This window comes from Piliocolobus tephrosceles, chromosome 3 (genome assembly GCF_002776525.5).
Source record: "Piliocolobus tephrosceles isolate RC106 chromosome 3, ASM277652v3, whole genome shotgun sequence".
Classification (NCBI taxonomy): Eukaryota; Metazoa; Chordata; class Mammalia; order Primates; family Cercopithecidae; genus Piliocolobus; species Piliocolobus tephrosceles.
In genome coordinates this window covers 14,958,556-14,986,138 of record NC_045436.1, presented here as the reverse complement: position 1 = coordinate 14,986,138, position 27,583 = coordinate 14,958,556, and the positions used below count along the sequence as shown (strand labels likewise).

The following is a 27,583-nucleotide window of genomic DNA, read 5'->3' as shown; positions in this document are numbered from 1 at the left end:
GAAAGGAATTTAATATGTATCCTCATTTAATTCTTTTTTCCCAGCTATGTACCTTAAGAGGGACCATTTACCAAGGGATTAAAATCATATTAGTACACGAAAGGCCAGTATCTTAAAAAAAAAAAAAAATGCACTGTGATGGCTGTCCTCTGTAAACTGAAAATATTGCTCCTGAAATGAACTCCCAGATTTCAATAGTGATAATTGCCAGGGTGACAGATAAAAACTTCGCAGTACTTAATCCAAGTAGCAAAATGGACCCTGTTATCACAAATGGAGCAGTTTTGGAGTGGTATTCATGACATGTAAATCTTAGTGATCTTTGACTGTAGATGGTTGCTCATGAGGTTAATAGGCTTGAAATAAATGGGTAGCTCATTAAGGAAGATCCTACTTGTTTTGAATAATCAAAATAACACTGGGAAATAAAGGGCCCAGGACATTTCTAGGCTGGAAGCTTTACTGATAGATGAATTTATGATCTTCAAGTTCTTAGGGGAAGTTTTCAGATAAAAGAGTGTCTCATGAAGAACTTTTATATAGGGATCCATCTATGACATAATTTCAAAACAAAGTTTACCTTGATACCAGCTAATCCAGAAAAAACAGAAGCCTGCCTATCTATCTATCTATCTATCTATCTATCTATCTATCTATCTATCTATCCATCTATCTATCTATCTATCACCTATCTACCTACCTACCTACCTACCTTCCTGTTACCTACCTATCTATCTACAATTTTTAGTAAGTCACACCTTTATAGAATCTTTTTCTGGTTAAAGCATGATAGAAACATCATAAGTATGGTGTAAATTTCACAAAGCATTTGTTGCCATCGAAGGAGACATAAAGAATGAACTCCATGGTAAATACTTTGAGAACAATTTTATCAAATAATGAAAGACAAGATGCAACAATGATTTCATGAGTGAAATAAAAAGATAAATATAATCACAGCAGAAAAAGAAAGTAATATGGCCCTTGTGTCAGATGTGGAAGGTAAATGTGAAACAAGTGTAAATGTATTTATAATTAGTATACATGTTTGTGTGCAGGCACACATGCAAAGTTTAAAAAATAACATCAAAGAAGAAATTCATACAAAAATAAAAGAGGATATAGTTTGATCTCCAGTTTATAAGTATTACCAACTTTGCAAATAGCTAGGCGCATAATCATGAATCCCTTCCTCTGAAGAATACCCAGTGCTCTTACCATTATAGGACAGTATTGCTGTTGCATAGCCCACTGAGCAATGAGTACAGAAATATTACTCTTGGGCAAGTTTACTCATTAGTACCCTTGTAAATATACACTTTAGAGCACACATTGTTTTCAAAGAGGACAGTATGGTTCCTGAGGGAGCAAAAATTGGTTCTTGGTGGGTGAAAGAATGCTTACCCTTTTAATGTATAAGTCAGAGATATATACAGAGTATATAAATAAATTTACAATTCATCTGAAGTACTGAAATTTCAGGGGGAGGGCAACTAGGGGAAAGATGTCTACAAAGTATTCTTTAGGGAAGCATAATGAAAAAAAGTGGTTGAGAAACACGGCTTTAGGAGAAACTAAACAGAAAAGGGATGCAAAGCATAGTCATTTCTTTTTATGTCTGCTGTCAAATTTTGATTAATCATCTTAATCTTATAGTGCATGGATGAGGAATAGCAATTATCTTTATAGCTAGTTATAATATGAAAAGAAGTAAAGTATATTTAGAATCAGAATTTTTAGCCTTTTTACTAACTGCTTCTTGGGATGTGTATATAACAAGCATACGATGTAGGGCATATTAGCACAGTGAGTGATCATTGAAAAACGGAGTGAGCAGAAAAACACAAGACAAGCTGATGCAATGTAAGAAATGATGCTCATAGGGAGAAACAGTGAAATAACAACCTAAAGCAAACAAAGTGACTTCCATCAGGGAAAGAGGTTAAATTCCATCTCAGCAGCTCAGAGAGGCACCTGGCTATTCTCTTATCACCTCTGGTAGAAAGTCTTGTGACAGTTCGGAAGCTTCCTGAGAGACTGGAAGTAAAACAATGTCATAGTCTAGTATCATTAAGGGGTGGAGGCAACTCCATTGGAGAGAGAGAGAAAGGGGTGGGTATGAGCCCTTAAGGAAAAGGTAAAGAGTAATTCTTCACTATTTCAAAAGTTTGAGGATAGAAAAGAGTCCCAGAAGCCCTAGAAGACTTAATGGAGAAGGAAGCACTCCCAAATGTCTTCCTTACCTTCAGACGAAATTAATACTTCATTAATGTCCATAGTAAAGTGAATGGATTTTGCAGGTGAAGGTTGCCCAGGATTTATCAGTGAATATATTCAGTGAATATTTCAGTTTAATTAACATTAAACTTAATGTTAATATATGTTATAAGTTCATTTTTGTTAATTATACCTCTTAATATAACCTTGTGACAAGATTATTTGTCTTATGCTTTATCTAGCCTCTGGAGTGTTGGCAATATTCCTAGAAACTACTAAAATTTTTGAAAAGATGCTGCAGATTAGAGTACTACACTTGAGCCAGTAAATCCATGTTTCTTTGTGTTCTCCATAGAACAAATAGCTTATGTTATCAAGCCTCCTTGATGAGATTGAGAATAACTTCTCTTTTGTTTTAAAACCAAATTTTAAGAACTAAATTCATTTTGATATACATATGTCATTGTTGAAAAGGAATCTTGCAGTTTCTAATTGACTTCCTAATTAACAAGGAAGGCTCAACTCTTGAGTGCGTCTGTTCTACTTGACAGGACACTTGTGGCACAGCCCCAGATTCTTGTCAGTCTGACATGTTCGAATCCTTCTGAAGCAGTTAGTTGGCTTGTTGTTTTGTGGGTAACCTCGAAGTCTCATCGCAGCAACAGAAATATGCCATTTGTCTGGTCCAGAGCGCTTCAGTGTTAATATTAACTCACACATCTGTCAGAGATTCAGCCTAGGAGCTGAAAAGCTATCTGCAATTTAAATTGGTTGCCAAAAACTTAACACTAATTGACATGCTAAATTCATAACTAAGTAACACATTATGACTAGTGCCAGTCATCTTAGAGAACACAATTCCCAATCTTGCTGCCCATTTTATCTTTAGAGGCTGAAATGACATTTTGGAGAGGATTCTTTCAGAAAATCAAATTCTCGTAGAAAAATGTGATGATGAATATCATGAAGATGAATAGCATTGCTATGATCTGTTCATGATAATCTAATCAGTTCTATGTTATGAGAAGTGGCCAAGAGAAGTGTTTAATTGATCTCTATGATGCCTTCCTCTAGAGAGATCCTTGACCAAGTAAGGGTCATTTTCCACTGCAAATTAAGAGGAGACAGAAAAGAGAAGAGTTGAATTTGAGACATATCTTTGCCATTACATTTAACTCTATAATCTGTATTTCTCTTTCCCAGCCCAAATATTTCAAATGCCTTGAAAATGCAATTAACCTTTTAATTTACTTATCAAAAGGAAACTCTACGACGATATACAGTCTCATAAGGGAGATATGTTATAGATGTGTGTGCTTGATGGCTCTCAGGATACAGATTTTTTTTTTTTTTTCTGTTGTCATTAGCACCAGTTTCTCCTTGGCATTTCCCACCATAGAATTGGACATGTGCCTTTTAACATTGTTTTAACAACATTCTAGCACAATAAACAATTGTATTCTCTATGATATTCTGTATGAGAATTTTACTTTTGTGAACAGGATCTGTAGACAGTCCCTTTTTGAGCACAATGATTAGAAGGATGATCTGGTGGATGAATTCATTAAACAGAGATTTATTCATATGTCTGATGGGGTCACCAAAATGTATAACATTCATGTATACTTATCTTTTGCAAGCATCCCCATAAATAAGCCCATTTCTGATTGATGCTTATACGTGATAGATCAGAGCACATTCATGCTGCCAGTCACTGGTTACTCATGCATGAAATTAAAAATCTTCCAGATCCATGCCATTTCTATACTTGGTTTGGCTTTACCTACTACTCAAAGTAAGAAAAAAAAGAGGAGGAGGATAAGATGTAAACAAGTATAATTTTAACATTAAAAAGATAGCAGGATACTTTCAGACTGTTCCAAAAGAACTGAAATACCATCAATCTAGTAATATCCTACATGAATGTTGTTGAATTTGTAAATATGAATGACATAGGAATAGTCACTGAATGCTATTATGGTACTTACAAATGTGAATAAATGTACCTTTATAATAATTTAACTCATTGGCATTAGATACAAAGGACCAATGGCACATTTTAGCAAACGTTTATAAAAGAACAGAAAAAACAAATGGACTTTCCTTCAAATTACACACATTTTATTTCAATTGTGATAAAAATTACTGTAAAACCTGGTCTATTTCTGAAATAGTTGCACCCTAATATTTTTGATTTTGATTTTTGAAATTATTCTTGGATCACTATAAGCACTATATAAACAGGAACTCTAAGTTCTTATCACAGAGACATCTCCATAATAATTTTAGCATTTTTCACAAAATTGTCTTGCTATACATGCATGAAAGAGTAAATGCTTTTAGAGGAAAGATTATAGAATTACATGGAAAGATTTGAATAAAAAAGCCAAGTTCATTTAGGCTATATTATCCAGCATTAACTTGATTGTACAATTAGCTGCTTAACTCATATTTTAGAAACTGTAGCATTGATTTATGACAATGATCAGGACTCAGAATGCAGAAACAGATCATATTGCAAGGCAGTAAAAATGGCAGTTTATCCATTTGTGTCAAGAACACAATAATGAAGTTCTCTTTTTGGAAAAAAATTAGTCTTTTTTGGCCAGCATAAATACATGCTTACATATATTCCACAATATAAACTTAAGAGCTACTTTGTTCTGAGCATGTTGCTACCTGTTAATGATACAACGAGGAGCATATCAGAGAGAACTGTTGCCCTATGGACACTGTATTACAAAATTTTAAATAAATATTCATGACTTTAAACAAAATTGGATGACATAATAGTATGTCATTGAAGTATGATATATTAGCACAAAGAGAAAAGGCAATTCTAACAAAACCAAAAGCACAGGAAAATATCATCATAGATTGTGAATAAATTGCCTTTATGTAAGTCATTAAATTATTTGCAGCGAAGGAATCTAAAATGGATTGATATGAATTATAAGATATTTGGGATGTTTATGAATTTCCAATAATTTATTTACCAGTGGCAATTCTTAAATATAGAAATATAAGAAATAGAAACACAGAAATATAAAGAGATATTATAGAAGCTCTGACAGAGAGATTAAGGTATGGAGAATACAATCAGAATATACAGTGTAGTAGGTTCTGCCAAAAGAACAAATGAAGAGACAAAAATGAACTATTATTATTCACAGAAGATAAACATTAATTATAAATTCAGAAAACAGCAAAAATATCTAGCAGAACAAATAAAAATATACCCATATATAAACTAATTTAAAAAACAAGTTAAAACCAAATTACCAGGAAGAATAATAAAAATGAAAACATTACAAAGACTTCTTATCTTGCAAAATAAAATGTGGTAAGGGTGTGTAAATAATTTGATGAGGAATGGAAAATTTCATTGAAAAATAAAACCATTACAAAACTGATGCTATGAAAAACCGAATAGTCTTATATCTCAGGAATGAAACTTGTAACTTAAAACCTTTACACAAATAAAATGACTGGCTTGGATGGCATTACTGGTGAATTTTAATTAATACTCGTGGAAGAAATAACAGTTCATCAATTATACATGAACTATTTTAAGGAGTAGAGGAAAAAAGAACACTTTCAACTTAGTTTTAGGAAACCAGCATAATACTGATATCACACACCACTCTTTATATTGTAAGAAAATAAGAGTTCAACATCCAAAGTTAACACAGTAGCAAATATCCTAAACCAAATATTAGAAATTTAAATCTAGCAGTATATAAAAAGAATAATAAATTATGGTCAAATGAGGTTTATATAAGGAATGCAAGAAGGATTTACTACTTGGAAATAAATCAATATAATCAATAATATTAACAGAGTGAATGAGAAAAACATATAATCATTTCAATGAATGTTGAGACAGCATTGAATAAAATTGAATTCCTTTTCATAATAAAACATCTCAGCAAACAATAGTGGAAGTAAACTCTCTCAATCTAATAAGGAGGATTTATGAGAAACCTACAGTTAATGTCATTCTTAATTGTGAAATGCTGCATGCTTTTCAATTGATATCAAAAGCCAAAAAGACAAAGGTAGCCATTCTCCATTGTTATTTGGCATTGTATAGGAGTTCTGAACCAGTGCAATAAGGTAAGAGAGATTGGGAAGGAAAAAGTACAACTGTCTTAACAGTTTGCATTAATATATTCATAGAAAATACAAAAAAAATGAATAATTACTAGAACTATTAAGTTATCAAGTTGAGAATATGTCAATATTGTAACATTTATTGTTTGCCCATATATTAATTAGAAACTATTGGTAAATAAAATTTAAAATACAACATTTACACACACACACACACACACATACACACACACACTTCCAGGCTCTGTCTGCTGGGAAGCCTAGATGCAATGAAACCTCTGTAGCAATGAACACATCTGGTGATCAGATCTGGGTTTCTAGTACCATTCTCCAATTAAAAAAAAAAAAAAAAAGAAAAAGAAAAAGAAAAAGAATTCTTGGAGAAATGACTGATCTATGTCTGGGGCAGGAAAAACACAAGATGAGTCTGTAACATCTTATATTTACAGAACACATGGAAGTGCTCAAACACCAAAGTGGTAGGAATGTGTCAGAGACACAGAGGCTAAGTGAACAAACTCCCAGTGGCCAAACTGGAACAATTTGAGCAACAAATTAAATAACATAGCTTAGAATTTTAACTCAAAACATAAAATAAATGTGCAAGAGTCTATATTGATATGAATAAATTATTGTATAAATAAATAAAGGGGAAGGAATAAATCTCTACCAAAGAATCTCAAATAATATGCAGAAATGGTTCCCTCAAGGACGTGGAACATAACCTCTTTATCCCCTTAAGTTGGGCTACATACACTGACTTACTTTCAAAGAGTGCGGATACAGTTTGGATATTTGCCCCTTCCAAATCTCCTGTTGAAATTTGATCCCAATTGTTGCAGGTGGGGCCTGGTGGGAAATGTTTGGGTCATGGGAGTGGATTCCTCATGAATGGCTTTGTGCTGTCCCCATGGTAACCAGTGAGTTGTCACTATATAAGTTCCCTCAAGAACTGCTTGTTAAAAAGAGTCTGGCACCTTTCCCTCTCTCTCTTTCCTGCACTCTTATCCTGTAATGTCCTAATGCTGGCTCCCGTCCCCCTCCTACTTCTGCCATGAGTGGAAGTAGATGCTGGTGACATGCTTCTTGAACAGCCTACAAAACAATGGACCAAAAAGCCTTTTTTCTTTGTAAATTACCCAGCCTCAGGTATTCCTTTATAGCAATGCAAAACAGACTATGACAAGAATAGCACAGTGAAGGTTAAAAAAAAGGAGTTACTTTACAGTGGAAAAATCAGACAGATACCACCTCAGGCCTATAATCAAGCTTCACATATTAAATACTAAGTCATATTGATAGTACATACTCTTGATAAAAAGTAATGAGAGTGGCACTTTACTTCTGTGGTCTTCCTTCCAAAAATCTCGTAATTCAATCTACTCAAAAGAAAAATATGTATGAACCCAATTGAGAGACATTCTACAAAATACCTGACCAATACCAGTTGAGGTTATAAAAAATTATGTAAAAAATTTTCACAATCTAGAGCATCCTATGGAAACACGGCAACTAAATATAATGTAGTATCCTGGATAGGATAATGGGACAGAAAAATAATGTTAGTAAAAAACTAAAGAAATCCAAAAAGCACAGACCTTAGTTTATAATAATGCATCAATATTTGTTCACAAATGTTGACAAATATATCATACTAACTAATGTAACATGGTAATAATAGAGGAAACTGGGCATGGGATCTAGGAAAATTCTCTGTACTGCCTTTGCAAATTTCTTGTAGACCTAAACTATTCTAAAATAAAAAGATTATTTTAAAAATATAACATTTACAAGCATGCATCAATACTTAGGAATAAACTAAGAGATATGACAATCCCTGAAAAACATAGTTCTGAGTAACTGGAGAAGACAACTTGATATACTATGTTCATGGATTAGAGCACTTAATACCTATTTTATGTTTGTTTTGTATTTAATGCTTTTCATATTCTTCAGAAAGTATGGTAGAGAGAACTTTGAATTTTGATAAAAGATATTTATACAAAACTCAAGTAAACACCATATTTATTTTGGAAACATAAGAAATATTCTCTTTAAAGCCAGGAACAAATCAATTTCATTTAACATTGCTTTTGTTAAAACATTAAGACACGAAAAAGTTGCAGATTGTATAAGTACTGACAGGAAGAAATTAACATGTTACTATTCCTAGGTGGTACAATTATATGAAGAAATTATAAAACATGAGGCCTAAAATGAGAGTATTTTGGGCAATGTAAAAAATGATCGTGTTCTTATGTATCGACAATGAAGTGTTTAAAAATAAGTGAAAGATTATAATTTTAAAAGTCTACTTTAATAATGAAGTATAAATAAATCTAAAAGATATTCAAGAAATTTATGAGACATATGCATTTGTTAAATGATATTAATAATATTTAAGTAAAGAGCATGATGCATTGTATTCATGGATAGAAAGACCCAATATTTTGAAATGACAATTTCCCCAATGCTCATCTTTATATTAAGCTCAAGTTTATTTTGTGGAATTTGACAAGATAATTCTAAAGTTTATGAAAAGCCAATCTCCCAAGAACACGAATTAATATTTTAAACAGAATATTTAAACTGTGTGTTTGGTAAGTTGTCCTACTAAATATCAAGTCTAATATAAACTATATTAAACAAGACAACGTGATATCAGTGCAGGCATAGACAAATAGATCATTAGCATAGAACTTGAAACTGACTCATTAAATTTAATTACAAATTATTGGAAGTAATTATTCAATTAAGAAATGAAAATAAATGCCTACATTACATATTACATATATGTATACATATACAATTGTACAAAATGCCAAGGGGACTAAAACCTAAACAAGAAAGCAAAACTCTTTTATCAGAGAGTATAAGAAAATATCTTTATGCACTTGGGTGAGAAAAAATTCTTATGGCAAAGAAGCATAGACTTTTAAGTAAAACAAGGTTACATTTTGTGAATTAAAATTATTTACACATCAAAAAGAATGCCTTGAAGAGTAGAATAAATGTTTAAAATGCATACAGCTGACAAAGTATTCATCTTCAGAATATTGCATGTGTGTGTGTATAATATAAACAAGCAACCTTAAATGGAGAAAATATATTAAGAAGCATTTTGCATAAAGAACATCTGAATCATTTATTAAAATGCTTAACCTCACTGTTTATCAAGGAAGTACATGATAAGCAGCAATTAAATCCAACTTTACAACCATTATGGAAGTTAAAAAATTGAAAGTGGGTAAATACTAAGTGTTGGAGAACATGTAAAACAATAGGAAATCTCATAATATTGCTAACAGGTGCTTCAAACAGAATGATCACCTTGGAGAGAAATTTAGTAATTTGAATGGGGAGCAATTTAGTAATTACCAAGTAATCTCACCCCTAGGTATATACTCTGTAGAATAGCTTGCATAAATATATATATACACACACACACATATACACACACACACATATAATATTAGAAGGTAATATGCAATGATTTTTCTTTTCTTTTTTTTTTTTTTTTTGAGATGGAGTCTGGCTCTGTTGACCAGGCTGGAGTGCAGTGGCACTGTCTCATCTCACTGCAAATTCCGCCTCCTGTGTTCAAGCGATTCTCCTGCCTCAGCCTCCCAAGTAGCTGGAATTACAGGCGTCTGCCACCCTGCTGGCTAATTCTTGTTTTTTTTTTTAGTAGAGATGGGGTTTCACCGTGCTGGCCAGGCTGGTCTCGAACTCCTGACCTCAGGTGATCCACCCTATGCAATGATTTTCAATGCAGAGATGATTTGTAGTATTGAAAACATTAGAAACAACCTACATGTCTAGCAAAAGTAGAATGGATAAACAGATCATGAAATACTGGAATGAAAATGAAAAAAAACCTTGTCTACATATACAAGCATGGAGTATCTCAAAAAAACATAAATTTACACCTGAAAAATGAAGCCCAACTAAGTTACATGTGGATATTTCAATATGGTCATTTTGATTATATTTTCATACATATAGAATGAACATTTATATCTTAATATCAAACTCAGGAATAAAGCTTACTTTAAGAAAAGAAGTTTCATGTATTTGTACTGTTTAACTTTTTAAGATGGTGGTAGTTTTTTTAGTGTTACTTATAATCCATGCATCTTGGTATGCCTGTAACTTTTTTTTAATAAAAAAAATACTTTAAAAAGAATGTCTAGTAGTTTAAAGATTCCATTAACATAGAGATAGATATATAGAGAGATAGATAATATCAATTTTTATGCTGTATTGGCTTAGGTATCTCTCGAGAATCTAATGACTCAGTTATACAAAGTAGCATTTATATATGTGTGCTTATTGTTGCAAGTAAAATGTGAGCCTATTATTTGTACGGAAAATTGAAAAACTGTACGTTTGGACAATTCTGTGAGATCACACTGGACCCTCAGATCCTCCCTTCCAACGTACCATGCATCTATGTACACCGACACCTGAAAAACTATTAACCCAAAATGTCTCATCTTTTTTGTTCTCATTTTATAAAAATGGTTTATTTTATGGGCACTGGTGAAAAGTAATGGTTCAATGTATAAATATTGATTTAAATCACATAGCAGTGCAATTATTTTTCTAACATATGTGTAACAAGATGGAGAGTCATCTGTTTTTTGAAGGTAGGCAGATAAAACCAATATGTTCATTTAAAAATACTGTACTATTATATATACATGCCCAAACTTCTTTGGAGACTGTGAGGGGTAGGATTTAAAAGGGATATAAGCAGGCTCTGGGATGCTACTTTTGACTTGAGTGTGGTTACATGAATGTGTGCACTTTGTATTAATTCATTGTACTTCACTCCTATAATTTGTGCACTTTTTTGCATATGTATTGAACAAAAAGCTAGGAAAAGGAGGCTCATTATTTTATCTTTATAATGGAAAAAAGTTTGTGATTCACTAATAAGTAAAAAAAGAGATTTGTCAGAATAAAATGATTATATCATCCTTTGTGCATAGCAAAATGTTTGGTTCATTATATGCTCTCACAAAAAGATTCATTGAATGAATGAATGCATAAACCATGTAAAAATATGTGCAGTCAAAACATTTAGAAGTAGATATAAATGCAGCTAACTACTAACACTGCTGGGTTTGTGTGGGGGCATTATGGGTGATTGTTTTCTCTCTTTTTCAAATTTTAAAATAAGTAATGGACTTTTAATGTCATCATGGGTTTAGCCAGTCCCATAAGGTGCCTCTATGATGGGCATTTCTTATTTGCTTCTGTCATAGTTATGCTTCTCAGTGTGTATGTATATATATACATGTTTCTATTTTGAAGTTTTTCTTAAAGTTTGACAGTTAGCTGAGAACATTTGAGCTACCTATAGCCAGTCCCAATCCCCAGACCACATCAAATGGAATTCCCTTTTGCCTACACCATGGAAGTTGCTTATCATCTCAGTGATTTTTTTCTTCCAGATTATTCATTTTTGGTCCTTATAACTAGGTATTTTAAGTATTGGAAGGCACAGGGTTAGAGAAATCACATATTCATGCTCTAGACCTTCATAGTCCTGCAGACTGTTTCTGGTGAAGAATAAAACCTTTCATTTAAAGCTTTTTGTCTAACTTCTAACGTTTTCACCTGTGATCACTGAATAGCTACGCTCTGCATGACACATTTGGTGTGTTAAAATTTAAATTTGTGAAGGTTTTTGTTTACTTTTAAATAATCTTTTGAATTAAGATACAACAGCCATTCATAACATACACAAGTCTGCAGTGTCCATTCAATAATTCTGACATATATGTAGACCTGTGTTAGTACCACCCAGATCAAAATATAGAACAATTTTGGTACCCAGAAGGCTTCATAGTACCTCCTCACCATCAGTTACCAGCCAACTCCCACCCCCAAACAAAGATAATCTTTTAGAATTCAGAAGTCTTTTATCAACAGAATTGATTATTTCATGTTATTGAACTTCGTATAAATGAAAGTAAACACATGTTCTATTGTGTCTGTTTCCTTTAGCTCATATTCTAACACATGTTCTGTTGTGTCTATTTTCTTTAGCTCATAATTATGTTTATGAGAAATATCAATGTTGTTTCTATGTAATATTCCATTGCTTGAATTGTGAAAATTGATGATATGACTTCGGATTTTTACAGCCATACCCAACTAGATGGGAGTTAAGGACCATGGGGAAAAAGCACTCAGTTCACAAAGCTCCTGCTCCAGGAACTGTCTGGCAAGCCCAGCTGCAGAATGTGGAGAACTTGCTATAATCTTAAAATCCATTTTACCTAGTAATTGCTGAAACTACCTTCCATGCCTCTAAGATTAGTTTCACCTTCCACCAAGATTAGTTTTACCTACCACCATCACTCAACAACACAGCTTGCCAGAGCTGAAAATACTTCTCCAGGCCAATGAACTTTCTTTCAAAACATTTTACAAAACGTTTCTCTTAACCAATAAAACCCCAATCTTTTCTTTTGTTCTGTGGACACCCTGAAGACCGGCCAGGTCTGTGTGTATGCTCCAAATTACAATTTGGTTTTTGTGTATATTTCCAAAGAAAACCTTTGCTTAAGGGTTTTCCTTGCATTTGCATTTCTTTGCATTGTTAAGCCCAACTTAAATGCTTTCATCCTGGCACATAAGCCTTATTCACAGCTCAACATAGGTTTGCAGGAGCACACTTCATATGAGAGCCACTTAATGTGGAGATCTTAAGCTTCCCCTCATTGAAATAGTCATGTGCTCCTTTTGTCACCATAGTTTAAAAGGCAGGACAAATGTGCCTCTCTCACCAAGACCATGTTCCCAAATAGCAATGATGATAAACTAGTTTTACTTTTAATTTAATATTTTTGAGAACTGGAGTTTCCATTAGTTGTTAAATCATTATCTGTTTAAGAAGAATGTGAACTTGAAATAATTGAGGCTGAACAAGTCCTTAAAGAATCTCATTATATGACTCAAATATGAGGGAAATAGAGAAGTTAGAATTCTGATAATATTTATAGAAAAAAATGTGGTGACTATGTGTAAAATAGTGAAACTGTACTCAGGTAAGAATGGTTGGCACTACGTGAAATTAATCAGATTAACAACATTGGCTAAGGAATTTAACAGCTAAAAAGAAATTGGAGTTTATATTGTTAAAAAACTGCACACGTATTTTTTTTTAATTTGTGCAAGAAAAGTATGAAAAATACATTGTTTGAATTAACTTAGTTAACAAAAAGTGGCCTAAAAAGTAGAATATCTACTAGAGAAATTTTCCCAAGAATTAAACAATAACCTGAAATGGGAGAGCTGTGTTTAAAAGTGAGACATACCAGTTATAGACTAGACCAGCAGAGGGAGCTCAATATATTTAGCCAGCAAAGACATCGAAGGCTTAGTCTTGTTAAGCAGACACATATGCATGAGGATAATTATGTAGTTTTATTTTAAATATGAATTCTCAGACATAAATATATTCATTAATTTTTACAGATAATTTGAGATTCCATCCTCTCAATTTTAATTGACTGCCTTAATTTAATTCAATTATTTGTATTATAAGAACAGAAGTCAGCCTGCGCGACAGAGTGAGACTCCATCTCAAAAAAAAAAAAAAAAAAAAAAAAGAACAGAAGTAAACTATATTCAGTGTAAGAAGTGTGAATAAGTTTAAAAAATACATTAACACATATATTAGCATTTGTACTGAATTTAAAAAAGACACCAATAGAATAATGAGATAAAGTTTTGTTGTAGAGTCGTGATAGTGGACCCTGTGATTAAAATACAACAACTTAACCAAGTGGGAGCAAAACATTTTATGATTCTTATGATAGAAATATACAAACAAGTTCTAATTTTCTTTGTGCCTATATAGATGAACATCAAAGTCACAGCTATTCTAGATGATACCATTAAAAAGTAACAACTATTGAATCTGATCATTTTAATGGAAATAATATATGTTTAGAAATTTGGAAGAATAAAAAGAAAAATACCAAGGTGGACATGATTAGGTTTATAATACTTAACTTCTGGGATATTTGAACAATGTTCGTTGACACTGCTTAAGACTGTGAAGAGGTGAGTGATAGATGCTTACACTGATTTCAGAAGGAATACATAATGATGGAGTACGTAGGTGAGAAAAAAGGCTTGCACGCTGAAGGAGGGAAATAAAACTGTTATCATGAGAGTGTGTTTGCAATATTCTGCAAGCTTTTTGTAGAATGTTATTCTATAAAGTCTGGCTAAAATTATTAAGGTAAGAAATTTAACTGGTGTAGGCATCTTATAGATTGTGTTCTAGTGGTAGACTGATGAATTATGTCATAAAAAAGGCACTTTCAGAAAACTGGCAATCTTTAAGTCTTAATGGGAAGGAAATCTGCCTATGCCCTCTGCTTTTTCCAAATCTATTCCCTCCCTACCCCATAAAGATGGGTAAAACTTTAAATCTTTCCAACTATTGCTGTGGGAAGTATTTCATGGAAGCAATCATGGAAAAGAAAAATATAGAGAAGTATATTTCCAGGTTTTTAGGATTATACATATATAGAAACAAAATGAGAAAATCATCAGGTCTAGAAACACAATTTGAGAAGCCTAAATAGAACAAAACCAATAGGGATTCCTTCATCTGTGGATTATATGGACTGAATATGTACAAATGTTGGATATAAATGAGGGCCAAATTTTCCACACGAATCTAGACTATATCAAAATCTAAAACAGGATGATAGCCACTGAGAGAAGAAATTGCACCAGAACTGCACTGTTTCTAACCAAATTACACGCATCTTCTCTGCATTTACACTCATATACACACATTCATGTAACTTAGATTGTATTGTATTGAAGATAATTCTATATAATGCCTCCAAATTTAAGTTCGGTTCTTCTCCACAAATGCTTTATTGTAGTTAAGCTATATTAACTTTGAATATAACCACAGAGATGCTGCTAAAAGACTTACATTGCATACATGAGGGAAACAGCTTAAAAAAAAAAAGATGCCTGTATAAAGCCTCTTCCTGTTGAGATGGATTCCAACACACACTCACACATACCTCTACACACACTTACACCATCATATATGTAATAATTTGCATATTAGATTGTTTTTCCTTAGAAAATTTACTATCTGTTTACTGTTCTAAGTAAAGTGAATGTAATTATCTAATATTGTTTTTAAAACTAATAAATCCCTAAGTGTTTTATATCATATTTTAGTTAATATTAACTTTGAGAAGTATTGCAAGCTATACTTACTAAATTTAAAAGGATAATTCTAGCTAATTTAAGAATCATCATCTACACAGTTTCAGGAAAAGTAAATTGGCTGCTAGACAATTTTATAGATGTTCAGTGGTTCATGTGTCTATTTCTGCATTTTATTACAGTTAAATTGCCCAATAAAAGCTAAAGGGCAAAGTCGAGATACCACGTGCTCTTCAGAAAAAGCTTTAAAATTTAAGACAGAAGAAATTTGGTCTGTAATGACGATTTTTCTGTTTTTCTTGCTTTAATAACTTGATTATATAAAATGTCTTCAAATACAGTTGATAAAATTTCTAAGTATAAAGTTTTGGCAAATACTCTATTCATTTGAAAAAGTAATCAAATTGAATATTTAAAATCACTTTAAAAAATGTGTAAGTGGGGTACAGAGTAACCATGTAAGTATTTACTACTCTATTTACATCTCGATATTAAAGATTACTGGAAAAAAATAATTGCTATGGTGACATTTTGGCTTTAATTTGAAGTTTAATATTAGACTGTCGAATTGAGAAAATCAATGTTGTTTTTGCTTATATTTATATACTCTAATATACCATCTCTAACTGAAATGTTATTACCTGCAGGTGACTGTAATTTAATTATACTGTTATTTTATCTTTTAAAATCTTGTTATACGAATTTGGGTTTTAAATTACATAAAATGTTGCCATTAATTTAATTATAGATTACTCTAGTGTGAAACTTGTTGCAAAGTAAAATGCCTACCATGGTCGTCTCTGCGATAGAGCCAAAGCTGTTGATGAATATGTTGCATGTGACATTAACTGGAGGGCCTGAAAAAGAGATTAAAACATAAGGGCTGTTTAGAGACTTACCTAAAACATTTTCAAATAATTCCTTGCATTCCATTATTTGTGTGTGTGTGTGTGTATATATATATACACACACACTAATATATATATACATACACACACACACACACACACAAAGAGATGCTCACAATTGAAGCAATAATTCCACACAACAATATGTATTGAGAATCACAAGGTTCACAAGGAACACTGATGCTGATCATTTTTTTACCTCTCTTGGTCTTAGTTTTTAAAATCTAGATGTCTCTAATGGTTCTGTAAATGCCTGATTCAGTAAGTCCAATATCTAAGCCCCTTCAGAGACAGTTTCTACTGATCTTTTCCCCACTGCATGGGCTATGCTTTTCTATTTCTTTGCATGTCTCATATTTTTTTGTTGAAAATTGAATAGATAACATAATGTGGCAACTCTGGAAACAGGGTCTTCCCATCTCCAACCCACAGTTTGTGGTTGCTGGGTTTTCTTACAGTTGTTGTTTCTTCTTTAGTGACTTACCTGGACCAATATGGTAAAGTTTTCATTTCCCTAGAGTACACAGCCACTGAAATCTCTGTTTAGTGAGTTTAGTGGTAAACTAATATTTAGTTAGAGATTTCTTTAAAGACTTGAGCCAATAAATCTTCCACTCTGGCCAAGGGTCTTCCATGGGTTTGGGGACATGTATTCAGTGCTCAGTTATTTACAACTCTACCTTACCCTTCACTTCCTGCTTTCACAGAACCTGAGGTCCACCAGAGGTGAGATACTGGGACTCTCTGAGCACTTCCCTGGGCATGCACAAAGCCCTGTATGCATCTGTAAACTCCAGATTGCAAAAATATGTTAGAGCTTTTCAGAACTGCCTAAGAACATCAAATTTTCCAGGTCCTTTATAATTTTTGTTTAGGCTCTTACTTGCCCCAACTAGTGTCACAGCCTTAGGCAGATACAATGTTAAACAATCTTCTGATTATTTTCCACAAATGTCCTAGAGATAGAAATTTTTCCCACCAAGTGAGTTCTCAGTCAAGTCAAATAATGGAAAGCCCTTTGAGTGAGGCTTTTCTCAGGAGCTACCAGACAGGATGAATAGTGACAAAGCTCTGGGGATGGACCTTCTGAGGAACTCCAAACCTGGTTAGCCAGCTTCTGGTGGTTTTACAACTTCTACTGTTTAGAGGCGACTGGATTGCAAGGCTGCTGTGGAACTGAGAAGGTAGGCCAAATTAATATGCCTTCTGTTCTTACAGAAATTCATCAATTTTTCTTGAATGAACACTCTTAAGGTTGTTGTAAGCTTTCAATCAATTTTAAGAGTTCTAACGGTTAATCTTGATAATTTTGCCAGTGTTTTTGTTGCTTTTTTGGAGAAGTGAACTTACTGAGTTTCTCACTCCTCCATTCTGGAAATTTCTTATTAATGCCAGATTTAGTATTCATCATAAATCCAAGGATTTTCATTTTTATAAGTCCCATTTATTCATTCCTTTACACACAAAACTAAAGAAGACACAAAGAGATTATCATCTAGCAGAGAAGGAGGAGCAGAAATCGGTAAATTGTTGTAAGTTTCTTGCTTACAACATTAGCTGATTCATAGATATTTAACCCATAGTAACTCTGAGAGAAGGTAATATTCCATCATTTATGCTTTAGGGAATTAAAGCACAGTGAGCCTACATAAGATGCTCATATTTAGAATGTGAACCATTGCTCTGATTCTAAAAATCATTCTTTTCCCACTGTCTTGTTTACATGACATTCAAAACATTTCATTATCTGGCCACAAAGTTTGTTATTAGGCAGACACCTACATAAATAGAAACATAAAAATATTTTGGCTAGGGGCTAAAATAGCTCTATCTGAGTTACACTTTACCTAAGTTAGTCAGGGAACGCCACATACAGAAACTGATATCTAAGCCTAATTTCTTTCTTTTTATCAACCTGAGTATAATTTTTGAGTAAATTGATTTTACAAGGTTTGCTACAAAAATGCCTAGTAGCCCCTTGCCTTATTTCTGTTTCCCACTTTTCAGAGATAATTACTTCAATTCATTTAATCAATTCTTTGGACATTTACCTCAATTTCTCTACATAATATGTTTTTTCTTTTAGTCACATCTTCTGATGCCCACAAAGAAGATAAAGATTTAGCCTTTTTACATACATCATCCCTACCTCTACTAATACAAGCCTTTTTTTCTGTACTCCATTATCCAATTTTCTATATGAAAAACGGCTTGGTCTTTTTTGTTAGCTCAATAATCACTTTTTACATTAATATGACAAGGTAGATATTTACCCAAGCCAAACAATAGAGTATATTATGCTTACTTTTTCCTTTCCTGCAGAAAATTTTCCTGAGATTGGCAATTATTTCATGTATAATATTTCACATAGCTTTCTTCACTTGAATCATTAACTTATCGACAAGCGCTGAAATGTCTAAATTTTGATTCAGTATGTACAGATCCATCAGTTGCTCTATGAACTTTACCTTCCTCTGGATTTACAGAGGAATGTAATGAGAATGTTTTGCTCTGGTTCAAAGCAATCGTTCTGTGACCTCCCAATCATGCTAGGAATTACTTCCATAGCTTTCTGTTGTGGGATCCTCTTTCATGGTCCCACACTTCTTTCTTGGTTCATTTCTTCATTTTAGTGGAACATATGCTTCAGCAATATTTTGACAAATGCTGCATAAGGTTATGAAGCTTTTGAGAGAGTCCCTGTCCATAAATGTCTGTTTTTGTTGTTGTTTTGCATTCACACTTAATGTATAGTTAGTAGAAACTTTTAGGCTGGAAATGTTTTTTTCTTATGAATTTTGAAGATAATTTTTCATTATTTTCTATTTTTCAGCATTGCCATTGAAAAGTCCAAAGCCATTTTGTAGATGACCTGTTTTTCGTTCTAAAATAACTAGGATGTTTCATTTGTTCCAATATTTTTTAAAAAATTATTTCATTAGTTAGAATGGTCTAAAATATCATTGGAGGTTGCAATTTACATTTATTTGATTACTGGTTCATGATTTTCATCTTAATTTGCTTTTCAACCTATTCTCTAGATGGCTATTTATCTTGCTGCATTAAGGTACAGGAAAAATCAACAAAATTATTTAAAAATAAAATCTAGGTTTCAAAGTCCTTTAAATTCTGTGCTGCACTTTGAAATCACCTGGGGATCTTTACAAAATATATATACCTGATGCTCACCTACTTTGGTTGGTATGGCATGCAACCAAGGCATCAGTACTTTTTAAACTTCCTAGGTCATTATAATGTGCAAGAATGTTTGGAAATGACTGTCCTAAGGAATTACCGACTCGAAAATATCTGGGGCCACTATACTACAGGGCTAACAGAGATTTTCTTAGAAATAGAAATATACAGAGATAGGAGTCAGGGCTTGGGAGCATTGAAAACTCAAGGCTATTGATATCAGTAGAAGAGTTGCCTATTATAAATTTGGTGAACACTGTTAATAAAACAGAGTAGATGCTATGTACTTAGAAAGGGCCTAAAGTTTACTAAACATGGGAATGTCTAGAACATATAATTCAAACCAATAGGGAAGTTAAATTGTTTTAAATATGAAGGATGAACATGTAATAATAAGAACCTAAGAAAAGGCCTGAATCTTAGAGGTGCTGTATTTAGTTACTAATGAGCATTTTAAAATATCTTCATTGCTTATTTCTAAGAGTTTAGAAATTTCTAAAATTTGTAAGATGAGAGCAGTGTCTTATATGTCACTATATGAGAGAGAAATATACATAGTTTACTCCATGATTAAAACAAAATTCCATCATGAAAAAGTATGAGGTTACAACTGTCAGAAGTTAATTTTTTCTTAATGTGAGTCTAATATGAACTCTGAAAAGTATCTGTAGGCCAACTGGCATCCTTGGAAAGCTAAAACCAATCTTTCATATTTTCTAGGTTATTCTCTTGTTCCCCCAGATAATACTACAATCTTTTTTATTGGACTAGCAATATGAATGTGAGGAACATTATTTGGCTTGAGATAAATTCTGTCATGCTCTCTGGTAAAAGGAAAGCATAAGAACATCAGAATTGGGTTAAATCACCTGTAAATAAAATGCTGATGGGTTACCCCCTTTGGGTGCCGTTGGGGAAACATGACCCGGGGGAAGCTACTACTAGAACATGCTAGCTCCATTGGATTGGGATCCTTGTGGCTGAAACAGAAGTAAATAAAAAAGTGGGGAGATAATTTTTCTTATTTTAGTTTAGAAAGGGAAAGGGTCTTTATTTCTTGGATTTTAATTTGCCACAGGCATTGAATAAAGGATGAGGTATTCTCTATAATATATTTTGTCTCGTTTTATAAATTTAATTAGTTTCTATATGCTTATGGATAATAGTGGTGAAAGAGCAAATGAAGACAAAAATTCAGCATAGGCTTCAAGGCTCTGAAGTTAGTGAAATGCGTTCTGATACATTGCAGTGTCCCCTGGGAGCAAGTGTTGTGTGGCACATCCTAATGACTCCAGGAAGGTTCTGAAAGGAGCAGTGTTAGGTACAGTCTTTGGAGGAGGAAACCTCTGATATTTTTGTTTTCTTTCTAAAATATGGTGCTGACATCCCTAGTTGACCAGAGGCTCAAATCGTAAGGCCGATGGATGAAATAAAGAAAATGACATGTTTCCACAGAAGAATAATGGTCAAAGAATTGACTAATTAAGGCTTTAACTAATAGTTGGGATCATAATGCCTCATTGTATTTGAAACAGGCTCCAGCCTCAGCCTCTGTAACAGTCCTCCTGTAAGAAGCAGAAAGCTCTTCCTAAAGCTGAAAAGTCATCTGGTTTCAAAACCTAAATTTCATGTGCAAATAAAGTAGCTCACAATTGTCTCAGGCCTAAACTTTATTCTCCATATGGTTATAACATGTTCCTTGCGTGGATATTAGAACATAAAAAAGTGTGATTTCATTCCCCTTTGACTATTTACTTGTGTATATATTTTCTTCTTCAGCAGAAAGAAGGGTGAATGAATTTGGACATCAAATCCTAACTCCAAATTTCAAAACTATGGTAGACACTTACTTGAAAGGCAGATTGATAGATATACATGAATAAATAAGAGTAACTTAAAATTTTAAAATATTCAAATAAAAATCAGTTTGAAAATAAAAATGATTTCAGATCATGGAGTCTCTTCAATGTATTAACAAGGTATTTGGAATTTACTTTAAGAAAGCTTTGGAGCCATAACAGTTTCTTGATTTTGGAAGTGTAGGAACTAACATGACTCGTGAATGTTTGCATTTGGGCAAAAGCATAGAGACAGAAAAAACAGAAATTTATGATAATAGTCTGGGGTGGGGAGAGAAGCGACTTGACCCCCTAGGACAATGACAGTCCTTGGAGATAGATTACAAAGAATGAAAAGGATACAGCATCATAATGTTTTAAAGGTACCACCTTCTACCCCTTGGGTTTCTGGTCCATGTGAGATTACTGCAGCAATCTTGGAGTAGTCTTTCTATCCTAGCTTTGACATAGACATTCAAAAATTGTGTAGAGAACGAAGCTCAGAGAAGATTATGAATCTTCTGTTGCCATTACAGAGAGCACCCGTTTAGCATTCTTGGCCAATCTGCTACTTCTCTGTGCCAATGCAAAAGCTGTTATATCTATCCAATACACTCCTATGTTAAGCAACAGAGCAAATAACTGCCATAGCATCCATATGGCAAATTGTGCTTTTAAATTGTTCACGACTTTAGGCATAGTCCTTAAAAACAAATGACAGTAGTTGCAGATGTTTTCAGCAGTAAGTTTTCATTTAGGTGTTATTTTAAAGAAATAGAAGATGGCTCTTTAGTTTAAGACATGAAGTGATGGCAGAATAGCAAAGTACAATGCAAAATCTTGGCAGTGATATTATTGTTATTCATATTGGGGAAAAATCGTTCACTAGGCAGATCTAGAGCAAGTAAGAAAACAAACAAAGAACTCAGTTGTTCATAAAAAAGGACAAAAGAAGTTTTCATGTAATGTTGTATTAAAGTTTTATCATTTTTATAGACACAGAATGCAATTAAAAGATTAAATTTCAAAATAATTCTAACTAGAAACTTGTTTTATTTTAGATAAATGCACACACATGTCACAAGGAGAGATGTTATTTTATTTTTTATTTACAAAGAATATTTGATGACTTAAAATCTGGATTTTAAATTATTTGTTAGGTTCTTTAGAAAGGTATAAACCATGGCATAGAAGCAGAATCCTGTTTGTTCTTCCCCTTTCTCTTTCCCTTCCCTTCTCTTTCCTTCCCCCAAATGCTGCACTGAAGTCATTGGTTTGGGCAGTGCAAAATAGGCTTAAGTACTGGGATGGCTGAGGGGGGTTGTAGTAACCTCAGGCAGGAGAGAAGGACATTGTGGAGAAGTTCCACATGCAGGAAATGTTGGAGGCCCAGTGAGAGAGGAGGATGTGCCCATGATAGAGAAGCCTGGTGTTGGGTATTAGAACCATAGATGGGCAAGGTGTATGTCTCCATGGGACCATCCTGGCTTGCGGAGATGGAGTCTGAACAGGCATCTACACAAGGAGATGAACCTGAGGGAGGCTTCCAAGTTCCACCAGGTTGAGGAAGGCACTTGTGTAAAAGAAGAAGTAGCAGCAAACAAGGGAGATTCATTACATATTGATTAAATAAGTAATTATATTGAGGATAATGGGAGCCTGGTTTCTGACTGTTGGAAGAGGAAGTTAAAGTATGGAAACTTAGAAACTAGACTAAACATATGGTATTGAGATAATTGGTGTGAACTCATGGTTTTCAAAAGATACGGAAGTATAGATGAAAATTGGTGTATAAATGTGTGTGTGTGTTTGTGTGTGTGCATGCATATATGTGTGTTTATTTATGCTTATATGTGGGTATATATAGACATATCCTGGCAGGCACCAACTTAATCAGGTAATCAAAGTAAACATAACCAGTAATGGCAAAATCTGACATGGTCCACCATCAAATAGAAGGCAGTCAAAACATATCATCATTCCTGTAATATCCCTGCTAAATGTACTACCTAATTTGAATCATGAGGAAGCATTAGACAAACACAAAGTGAAGTATATTCTTCTAAATAACTGAATAAGAATATTTTTTAAATGTCAACATCGTGACAGTCACGGAAAGAATAAAGTGCTGGTTCAGACTGAAAAAGACTATCAGAAATGACCAATAAAATATGAAGGGGTTCTAAACTGAATCCTTTTATCATAAATTATCAGATAATGGATGAAATTTGAATAAAGATCAGCAAATTAGATGGCAGCCATATATTCAACTGCTTTTCTTGTTATAATGGTTAGATTGTGATTATCGAGGAGAATGTTTTTATTTGTAGTAAATACTCAAGTACTGGGGCATCAGGTCAACAACTTACATTGAAGTGGTTCAGAAAAAGCCTTTGTACTTGTAACACTTCCGTTAGCTTGAGATTATTGTAAAATACAAAAAAGAGAAAAAAATACTACAGAAAGAATTCATTAAAAACAAAAAGCAAATACCAACAAAAAATTCAGGGTTCAGATTCCATCTCCATCAACATTTCAAATGAACATGTATAGTTTTAGAAGAGGTTATTATTGAAGAGATACTTCTTGTTAAAATGACTTTTTAAGTAAAAATTCAAATAGAAATGTACCTTTTTCAAAAACAATTGTAAATGTTATTCAAGAACAATAGTATCTTGGTGGATAGGAATGGTAAAAATGGATAAAGGAGACCTTTACAATGCTAGCACTTACTCTAATAAAAGTACATGTAGAAAATGAGTTTGGGTACACAGGCCACCCTTGGCATAGATGGTGTTGTAGAATAGAGTACTAGAAAGAGTAAATTCGTGATGAAGAGAGAAAAGGATTAGTGAAATATTTAAGGGTAAAAGACAGAAACCACAAATACATTGTGAAGGCAAACAAAAGTTATATCTACATAAAAAGAGAGTGGCCACTGGAGATAACATAAGAAAACTTAACAAAAATGCAGTAAATACTTGGGAGGAAAACAGAATTGGGTGATTACTGAGAGAATACTTTCTGAAGTTGCACTTAAGTGTCATAAGAGACCAACGGAGGGACACCAAGATTAGGATCAAAAGAAAGAAGTAAAATCCAGCAGTGATTGGTAAAATATTCTAGTGAAATAATGTTTTGTTGTCTTATAAATGCACTTTTACTTGCAATTCAATTGTTTTATGTTAAACATGCTTCTAGTTTCAGATGACATCTAGAAACTTCTGTTTCAAGACAGAGAATTGAACATCATTTTGTTTCTCTCTGAAGACATAAAAATGATATTACATAATCAAATTTTGATGAGAATAAATGTGTCATACCAAAAAGAATAGGAGAAAAATTATAATTAGTTTAATGACATAAAATACAGAGGCAGATAAAAATGGTGGACAAATGAAACAGAGGCAAGCCTAAAATAAAAGCAAGCGGGGACCGCATGGAGAGGAGAAGGAGGTGGGGAGTGAGAAGAGGACCCCAGGGAGAGGGCCTGGCATCTGTCTTGAAAGCTTCCTGCTTCCCCTCTGTATTTCTGTTGAGCAACGGTGTCCTGGTATTTAGCCCTATGGAATTTTCGAGGAAATGGAAATAAATTCATTGATGATTAGGACAAACATAGTACCTGACAGTACATCAAACCTAAAGTCTGCTCTATTTCACCATCTGTAGGACCCAAGAATAAAGCCTGGTCAAATCTCAAGACTCACCTAAGCAAAGCTCCGGCCAGGACAATGCAGCCTGTGTCAGAGTTCCCTTTCGAGGTAGAGAAATAGTAGAAAAATGGCCCTCCTATCCCACCCAAGCTAATCACCCCTCAATTCTCCCTGAGTCACAGACATTCTATCACACATAAGAAAACTAGTGGTTTAAAGAGAACGAACAATATAAAGAATTTATCCTGCAGGATGACACAACAAATCATTGGGCAGAGAAGAAAAACAAAAAGGGCAGAATGCAATAAACGAGGCATTAAATTATCAGTCTAGTTAGTGAAAAGGAATTTCGTAATGCCTGCATTGCGAAAGGCTTAGAAAGCAATCAAACAGATTGGAACAGACAATCAACAGAAATACATTTTGTTTTTGGAGTGTTTGCCTCAGAGAAGTGGAACTGTGCATCGTGAGTGTTGAGGGTGAACCGCTGCTTTTCATCACTGACACTTGTAGACATTTTTTTAGCAACTTCAGGTACACGATTGTTACTATTGTCATAATAAAACTGACAAACAAACAAACATACAAATTAACACCTGCGTAGCAACTTGTAACACAACGTCCACAACTTCGCATTCAGGGAAAATGGTTTAGGATAAAGAGGATTGTGAAGAGACCAAAACACAATTACAGAGTTAAAATCTCCCTAAACATTCAAAAATTGGATAAATGGTACCCTGTAATATCAAATCTGTGATTCTGAGGACAAATCTGAACAATTCTCTTTAAATGTAGAGCGAAAACAGAAAGGAGAGAAGGGGATGAGTGAAATGTGCTGGACACAGATGACAGGGGAAGATAGCAGATTTTTTTTAAAAAATAGAGAAGTATTGTTTTACAGAAATAACACAAAACAGTGCCAGCATAAGCAAAAATCCTCCTACTGAAAAATGTCCAGAGATAGGCAGGAAAAAATAGCCTATATATAAAGGAGCAGAAATCAAAATGAGATTTGACTTCTTTATGATATTAAATGTCAGCAGGCAATGAATCAACATCTGCAAACTTCTGAGCTAGAATTCGGCAGCTCGATAATTGTATAAAGTTTCTTTAATGTCAAATGCATACAAAAGAGATTATCCTGGAATATTATTCAGTGATAAAAAGAAATGAGATATCAAGCCAGAAAAGACACAGAGGAACCTGAAAAGCATATTGCTACCTGAACGAAGCCAATTGGAAAAGTCTACATACTGTATGATTCTAATTATATGACTTCCTGGAAAAGGCAAAACTCTAGAGACAGTGAAAAGATCATTGATTGCCAGAGACTGAGGGTAGATGAGGGGAAGTGGGAGCGAGAGAGACTCATAGCGCAAGCACAGGAGGTTTTAGGGCAGTGAAATTATTCTGTATGATACAGTAATGATAAACACACGTTTTTATGAATTTGTCAAAACCCATAAAAAATGTACAGAACAAAGAATGAACTCTAATGTAAATTATGGACTTCAGTTAATAATAATGTACTGATCTTGGTTCATCAATAATAATAAATATACCACAAGAATATGAAGATGCCAATAACAGGGTACCCTGTTGGGGAGGAGAGGGCAAATATGCACTTTCCAATCAATTATTCTGTAAACCTAAAACTTCTCTTTAAAACAAGTCTATTAATTTAAAAAAATCAGAAAATTCAGAACTCAGAAAATATATAAGCATTAATCCTGTCTTGAAAATGAAAATCTATTTTAATTTATTTTATTTTATTTTGTTTTTCAGTGAATGGAGACAAGGCTAGAATACCCTACTCTTTAGTTTTCAAGTTTTAATTTATATGTGTGTGTGGGTGTATATATACCATTTTCAAGGATTACTAAGTCTTCCCTTAATTCTTAATCTGTCCCTCCAACTCTGTAACACCATTAGGCAGTGCCGTCCAGTGAGCACCACGGCCTGTAGTCTGTGCCTGGGTACATGGTACTTTCTCTCACTGGGCCAGTTCTGTTTCTGCTCTTTTCCCTAACCAAAATGGCTTCTAAAGAGGAAAGATTTCAAAATTCTGAGAAAAAAATGGTACAATCTACCTATCATTTTCATTTTCAAAATAAAAATAACTATTTCTTTTCCTTTTTTTTTTTTTTTTTTTTTTTTGCCTTTATAATGTGTCATATATTTTTCTCAGTCACATCATGGGATAAAAAAATAACAAGCTAACCCGATTTGACATGAGGTTGGTAAAAAAAAAAACACACACACACACAAAGAACCCCTGATAACATCAAAACTCAGATGCAAATTCACTGTTCTTACCAATGACCTTTGCCAAAGTGAACATAAAAATAACCATTTCTATATATAACATTTCTCCTCCTTAAGACCAAATTTTTGAAATAATGACTTGGACAAAATTCTAATTTCTATTGCATGATCAACT

At 33.4% G+C, this 27,583-nt stretch overlaps 1 protein-coding gene across 2 annotated transcripts in view; it reads right to left on the bottom strand.

Moving 5' to 3' along the window:
- GLRA3 (glycine receptor alpha 3) overlaps nt 1-27,583 on the bottom strand; it is a 169,551-nt gene that overhangs the window by 98,029 nt on the left and 43,939 nt on the right. For both annotated transcript variants that reach the window (XM_023226760.2, XM_023226766.2), the window contains exon 3: nt 16,339-16,406. In XM_023226760.2, coding sequence (XP_023082528.1) covers nt 16,339-16,406 — 68 coding nt within the window. The remainder of the gene's footprint in view (nt 1-16,338; nt 16,407-27,583) is intronic.